Source organism: Octodon degus, unplaced genomic scaffold (assembly GCF_000260255.1).
Source record: "Octodon degus isolate 3935 unplaced genomic scaffold, OctDeg1.0 scaffold00084, whole genome shotgun sequence".
NCBI lineage: Eukaryota > Metazoa > Chordata > Mammalia > Rodentia > Octodontidae > Octodon > Octodon degus.
The window spans coordinates 11,077,575-11,085,434 of record NW_004524660.1 but is presented as its reverse complement, the minus strand read 5'-3'; the positions used below and the strand labels follow the sequence as shown (position 1 = coordinate 11,085,434).

General features: G+C 44.6%; 1 protein-coding gene across 5 annotated transcripts in view; it reads left to right on the top strand.

The window, feature by feature from the left end:
- Nucleotides 1-7,860, top strand: part of Cdc14a (cell division cycle 14A) — a 157,239-nt gene that overhangs the window by 125,853 nt on the left and 23,526 nt on the right. For all 5 annotated transcript variants that reach the window (XM_023721682.1, XM_023721681.1, XM_023721680.1 and 2 more), the window contains one exon: nucleotides 502-661. In XM_023721682.1, coding sequence (XP_023577450.1) covers nucleotides 502-661 — 160 coding nt within the window. The remainder of the gene's footprint in view (nucleotides 1-501; nucleotides 662-7,860) is intronic.

Genomic DNA, 7,860 nt, shown 5'->3' with positions numbered 1-7,860 from the left:
TGCTGTGTTTTCTGGTGCCCCAGGAACGCGGCCACATAGTGCTCTGTGTATTCTTTCTGATTCATGTTGCACCTGTGTTTTCAAGTCCAGTTCATCCCAGATTTTATAAACATATAAAGTTGCTACTTGAAAAATATCTTACAGATTTCAGATTCACATTAAAAGACAAACAGGCTCACGGTCTTCATTCTGAAGTAATCATTACACCATGCACAGCACAGTCTAGACAAATGTTTGGGAGGTGGATATTTTTGTTTTTCTTTTTCTTTTTGGCATGCTGGGGGTGGAACCCAAGGCCTCACTCTATCAGGCAAGCATTCTGCCACTGAGCTACCCTCCTTCCATTTATTTATTTTTAATAAAATTTTATTTTTCTTTATGCTGATTTCATATTCCTTATAGTCTGATTGGTAATATTTTTCTACAAGTCTTTTTTAAGAGATCAAATTTTGACATGATGGTAGCTTATTTTAAAGACTATTTTTTTTCTCTTTTTAACAGAAAACAAGCATCATTGTGGGTCCAAGGTGACATTTTCCGATCTAAGCTGAAAAACAGACCATCCAGCGAAGGAAGTATTAATAAAATTCTTTCTAGCTTGGACGACATGTCTATTGGTGGAAATGTATCTAAAATCCAAAACATGGAAAGGTTTGGAGAGGTGAGTGTTCTTCAGGATATTCTAATGGCTTCGTGTGTCTCCCAGCTAATGCATGTGACACGGCAGTGTCTTTTGTCTAAGGTGCTGAGAGGACCAGGTTTTGAGGTGTGGTGTCACACACCTATAAAGCAAGGCGCAGAGAAGAGAAACCAGTTGTCCTTATAGGAGAAGCTGTACCTAAAGGAGCACAGTTAGATTCTGATAGGATGACTTTACAGAAAGCAAACTCTACTTCAAAGGCAAAAATATCAAGAAAAATTCTGATGTCACCATTGAAGTAGCTTCATACAAGTGGGCCATTGAGAGACTCCAGCTCACGTCGACTTCTAAAGTGTGGAGTTGAAAGCATGATTTGGGGCAATGTTTTTTGAGGTTTTACTGTAAATGTGCCACCTGAAGTAATTGCTACATGTGGTCTGATTTGGCCTTTGTAGCTACCAGGCAGTTAGGTGTCTCCTCTGCTTTACAGGAGGAACAGTGTGTCAGTGGCGGGTAACCTTGGCATTTAAACATGACTTAGTCCCTGTACGTCTGAGCCCAACTCATGTTTTCCTCTTTATTCTGCTATCTCAAAAAGAACTGTTTTTGGAACCAGAAGCACGTTTGTCACCCTTTGCTTTCTTTCTTCTCCCAGAATTGCTTCGTGTGGTGCCGCTTTGAGAGCTGGGCATTCAGTTCCTAGTTCAGAGTTTTGTATCATCTGGAACCTGAGATGAAGCTAAGCACTTGGTTTATAACTGTATGTGCCTACATCAGAAGGCATAAAAGCTGATAGAAATGACGCAATAACATAGATTTACTTGCTGTGGGGACAGTGACCCATGGCAGTGGCCTGGGCCTTGAGCAGAGTGGCGTGCCTCAACTGTCCCCCTCAAGGAACCTAGGTGGGAGGGGATGACCTAGCTCCCTAGGGCACCACTTGGTGTCCCCAGAAGATCTCTCTTAGCAGAGAAGAGAGGGCGAGCACGTGGAGGTGGGCAGAGTTAGCTTTTCTCAGGGCCGAAGGGCAGAGCTGCTGAATGAGCTGAAATCTTCCTGCGTGTGCTCCCGGCCAGCGCCCACCACGGGTGCAGTGTGCCGCTGGAGTCACTTGTCCTGATGAAATGTCAGTCTCATTCAGGGTCATGCTGGTGTTCAGAGTGCTTGTTGACTTTTTCTTGTCTCTGTGTGTGTTACAGTCTGGCCTGTTAATAGCTAACAGCAAGGATCTGAACTAATAATACTGCTAAACAAGAACATTTTTTTCTTACTCTCTTCAACATTTTTTGTCAGGTAGAGTTGAAGCCTTAGGCTTTAAGCTGTGATCTATAAGAGAACCCCTTTTTTTTTGTCCTTTTGAGGACCATACTTACAAGAATAGAATGTTTTCTATATTATAACCTGTATTATATTGATATCTGGTAGTTGGAATATTTTATCTTTATCCCTTTTTAGATTTTTTTTTAGTTTTGGTAGACTTAAAAATGATTGGCTATTAGGGGAGGGGAAACAGCCCAGAGGGACACGCACCTATTTGGTGAGTACGAGGGCCTGAGTTTGATTTCCGGTTCCAAAAAATAAAAAAGTAATTGACCCTTATTACTGGAAGAGTAAAAAACAATACGATTGAAATTTAGAATATGTCAGCTGTGACTGTGTGTGTTTAGATGTTGACCCTGTCTGCACCCACCCCGTGCTGCGTCCTATCAGCTCAGCCCAGCTGCTGTAGCAGAACACAGGCTTATGACCAGCAGAACAGCATTTCCTAGCTTTCTGTGTCTTTCTTTTGTTTTTTTTGTGGAACCGGGGATTGAACTCAGGCCCTTGCACTTGCCAGGGAAGTGCTTATTCTACTGAGCCATCTCCCCGGCCCCATTTCCTAGCGTTCTGGAGGCTGGGAAAGCCAAGGTGAAGGTGCTGACCTTCGAGGTGCTTCCCGTTGCTAGATGGTGTCTTCTCCCCGCTCCTCACCGGGGGAGTCCCATTCACCAGGGCCCAGCTTCCTGCTCCAGTCCTTCCCAAAGATCGTAAAGGCTTGGGCTTTAACGTGGGGATTCTGGGAGGCCTTTGATGGGCTCCTTACCGAGCTAACAGTATTGCTAGTGTGGTGCCCTACCTACCTTAGTGTTAGCCATTAACAGCTGCTACTGTTTCCACTCATCGGCGGTTGGTGCCTTGTGTGGGCAACTGGCAGACGCTTTCCTTGCCGCGCTGAGCTGGTGCGGCCGTGGGCACGGCACAGGGGAGGGGAGTGCACTTACTCAGAAGTATACTCAGTGGGGTGAGAGAAGGAGTTGGCCTTACTGTTCTTGTAAATTGTAAAAAAGTGAAGGATACTGTAAGGCTTTTATTGTTTCAAATTCTGTGCTTGAATTCAGGGAAGTAGCCCGTGGAAGTTCTAAATTTATATTTTAGCATAGATTAAAAAAAGCCATACTCTCTAGAGTTGGCCTCTAAACAACAACAAAAAACTGAGATCTAAATTATTACTGTTTTTTGTTTTCTAGGCTTGCCCACATTTTCTTGTGATTATTAGGAAGCTCCATAGCGCAATTTAGATAATTTGAACGTATAGTGCTTAGAAGGCGGGTGTAAGAAGGAACAAGCAGAATAGGACACACCGTGGTGCTGGACTCCCCTGTGGCTTAGTGAATTTTCCTCGCCCACCGAAAGCTAAAAGCAGCCCTAAAATATAGAGGCTTTCCCTGTTCTGAGCTGGGTCATCCATACTGGTGTAGGCACCGTGACACACGCACAGTGGTTGTCCATGCTGGTATGGTCACTGTGACACAAACACACACACGCACACACACGAGTTGTCCATGTTGGTATAGGCACTGGGACACATACGTGCACACACACGGTTGTCCATGCTGGTGTAGGCACTGGGACACACACACACACACGAGTCATCCATGCTGGTGTAGGCTCTGTGACACACACATATACATACACACACACACACATACAGGGGTTGGTGGTGCTGGTGTACCCACTGTGACAAAACACACACATGCACACACACGAGTTGTCCATGCTGGTGTAGGCACTGTAACATACACATATACACGCACATGCACACACACGAGTTGTCCATGCTGGTGTAGGCACTGTGACACACACACACACGTGCACACACACAGGTCGTCCATGCTGGTGTAGCCACTGTGATACACACGCACACACACACGAGTCATCCATGCTGGTATAGGCTCTGTGACACACGTACCACACACACACGAGTCATTCATGCTGGTGTAGGCACTGTGACATACACATATACACGCACACACATACACACGAGTCGTCCATGCTGGTGTAGACACTGGGGCACACACATATACACGCACACACATACACACGAGTCATTCATGCTGGTGTAGACACTGGGACACACACATATACACGCACACGCACACACACGAGTCGTCCATGCTGGTGTAGACACTGGGACACACTCACGGGCCATCCATGCTGGTGTACGTACTGGGGCATACACATGTACATGCTTTGTACAAAACAGCCCCAGCATTAAGTGCCCATGTGACATGAAGGGTTGAGGGGCTGTTGTAGATAGGAGTTGAAGAAAGGGCCAGAAGAGTCTGGAAGCTGAAACACTTCATTGAAAGTGCACATATTGGAGTTTAGAAGGAGCTTAGTGTGTATGAGACCACAGCCACCTCTCTTGTACCCACTGGGAGCCAGGACTAGTACTAAACTGGTAAGGACTAAGTCCCGCGATCCTTGTCATGCCTTCATGCCTGCATGCCACGGGCACTAGTGTGAAGTCTGCTGAGAGGCAACATGACTGAGGTAGAGGAGGCTGAGCCGCTATCCAGGGCCTTGTAGTATCAGGGGAGGTTTCATCCCAGGCCTGCTGGCTCTGAGTCTGTATTCAGCTGTGTTGGAGCCACTGCCTGTCTGTGAGGTCTTCGGTGTGGCTTTAGTCCATTGTATCTGGGAATTCTGGACAAAACTCCAGCCAGATCTTTCCAATAAATTCCCCCATCATTAAAATAGTTTTTACTTTTTCTTCTGCTCTATGGCTATATTCCAGCATTAGCACACCAAACTGTAGAGGCTCTTGACTTTGGAGGTATTACTTAGACACAGATGCTGGTAGTGTTCAGCCAAGTTAACTTGACAGCCAAGTAGACAAGAATATAGTGTTTTGATTACCTCTTTGAGATATTATGATTTATAAAATCCATCAAACATTTACAAGCACAGTGTGTCTTAGAAGAATCCATGAAGTAAAATTAAATTAAAAAGTAAAAAGTATTTTAATGATGGGGGAATTTATTGGAAAGATCTGGCTGGAGTTTTGTCCAGAATTCCCAGATAAAATGGACTAAAGCCACACCGAAGACCTCACGGACCTACTTTTAGGCACCTTTTCTCCTCTTAGATCTGGGAGTGCTGTGGGAGCCACCAGAGCTGCTAGACATGGCGCGACAGCACACAGATTCATGGTTCAGGAGGGGCCCCGGCTCTGCTGTGGGGTGCTGGAGTCCGCCTGGGGCTGCCTGGGGTCAGGGAGGTGGTGATGGGAAAGGCCCAGGTTTCCGAGGCCTGGGCCAGTGGCAGTAAGGAGAGAAGACAGGTAGGAAGGTGATAAATGCTCTCTGTTGCTCTGAGGTAGAGTATTATAGAGGCGTCATCTTTGTAGCTTCCCAGACTTGCCATCGTAGGTCCAATACCTGAGAGCTAAGAGGAGCCTTAGTGGTCACTGACCACCTGTCATAGCCAGGTCACCTAAGTCAGCTGCAAGTTTAGTCTGTCTCCAGACCCTTTGAATTCTGTTACTCACTTGTATTTCAAACTGTCTCATTTTCTCTGTGATCTCTTTCCTTAAGTGCTGTGTTTTATCTAGTAGATGTTTTCTTTTTGAAATTTATTTTTATTAGTATTATATGTTCCCTCCAATGAACTGATGGCAATTAGTAGTATAATTGTCTTAGTTATCTTAATATGTAGCCATATATGTACATATTCCTTCTTTTTTCTTCCCTCCATCCCAGCTCTTTCCTTTTGAGCATTTTCTCTCCTTTTCACACTTTCTGTTGTACATGTTGGACCTTATTTATTCTTTAAGTTTCTCCACGGGGGAGAAAACATGATGTTTATACACATGAGTCTGATTTATTTTGCTTATGAGTATGGTCTCGAGTTGCATCCATTTACTGATAAGAAGCCTGGAGTTTATCCTCTTTATAACTGAGTAGCACCCCATCGTAGAAAAATACCACATTTTTTTATATACAGGGTGATCCTGTACCTGGAGGAAAGACCTGAGCTTGTGGGTCTCCCCGAGGTGAGGCGGCTTTAGCTTGCTCTTCAGCAGTCTCGTGGCTTTGTTTCTCAGTCTGCTTCTTCCTGACCATCTCAGGCTGATGCCAGTCTGCCCTGCTATTCTGTAGGGATGGTGGCTGGAGCCCAAGGCTGGGTTTTCCACGTTTGTTGCTTGTGAATCAGTTCTTTAGTAATCAGGAAGATTGCAGTTGGCATAGAGCAGGAAGCCTAACAGCCCAAAGAAGAGAAGTCTTCAGACTGCCCTGGTCCAGCAGTTCATGAGATCGATTGCTTGATACACAGACATACATTTCGAATGAGCTTTGGCTACCCTGCAGACGCTTGGGACTCAGCGTATGCAGTATTTTGGGGCTGACCCTCTAATCAGTATAGGGCTTGGTTCTGTGCATATCTGTATGTTTTGTTCAGTGTGCAGGAAGCCAAAATCATTTTCCCTGTAGCTTTTCAGTTTCATTTTTTTTCTGTAATTTGAGGAAAATGTGTTTTGAATAATATTGTGTAGCTATTTTTGTTAGGAATTTGGAGGTAATTACAGTAATCACTGACAGTCTTGTGGTTTATACTCTCGGGCCTGCACATACCCCGAACTTCATACAATAGCTGCAGGAACTAACCAAGGGCCGATGGCTGGAGACAGTAGCACCCTAGCAGGCTCCTTCAGATCTGCTGCCGGGCTGTATCTCCCCTGCCCCTTAAGTCTTGGCTCCTAGGGAGCTTCCCTAACACTAATCCAGTCTTTAATCTGTCTCAGATCACTGTAGTAACTAACCCTCCCTGCGCCTGTTCTTTCCTATCTCCAATTTATTCTGCATACAATTAAAAAGTGGGAAGAAGTGTTTGAAGCATATGCAAATCTGTTTTTCTGTGTACAGAGCTCTTAAATCAACACAAGGATGCCATGTACACAAATAAAGCTCTCATTGCTCAATGTAAGAAATGTTCTACTTCCTTAGAAATGGTAGAAACACAAGTCGAAATTATGAGATACGATTTTGTTTACTAAATGTTAAAGAAATATATGCGTTATTGGCAAAGGCTGAGGGAACAAAAGGCCCTTAGGCTTTGCTGGTGGGAGTTTACAGTGGTGCAGCCGTTCTGGAGGCCAGCTTGAGAACTTGGAGAAGACAACTTTAAAATGAAGTTAGCCATTCTCCTAACACGACTTCACCTTAAGGCAAGAGAAAGGCTTTTCAACACACGTGTGGATCCAGAAGGGTGTTTGTTGAGGCTGTTGAGAGTAATAAAAGACAGAACAGTCTGACCTAGAATTCTAGGAAAATAATAAAATTTTGGCTTATCTAGACAATGGAATTTTATGGGGCCGTAAATATGATAATGTAGAGATCTTTTTTATTCCTCCTGAAGCACTTCCACGAGGTATTATTTATTTTTTTTAGCGAAAAGTTAAGTTACTAAGCAGCATGTATAATGAACCTTTTTGTGAAAAATAAGTCAGGGGACTGTGTGTAGCATGGGAAATTCTTTTTTTTTTTTTTTTTTTTTGGTGGAACCAGGGATTGAACTCAGGCCCTTGCGCTTGCCAGGGAAGCGCTTATTCCACTGAGCCATCTCCCCGGCCCCAATAGCATGGGAAATTCTTGAAGCTGCCCGAGTGCTGACGCGCTCGGCTTGCAGCGTGGCTCTGTGGGTGCCTGCATTGTGCTCCGGTGCTGCGCTTTGTTTCTTATGACGCTGTTCGATGGTCAACACTCACACCCCGACACCTCCTCTACTCTTTAGAGAAAAGGCTTAGTTTTCTTCTCTAGAGATTGAGAGCTTGAACTGTATTGTGTTGTGGTGTGTTCTTTGAGAGCCAGGTGCGTCAGTTAGCAGTAGAAGAAAGTAAAAATTTACTGAATTATTGGGTAATTAGGTGTGTGGTAGTGTGTTGCAGTATTGTATTTTTT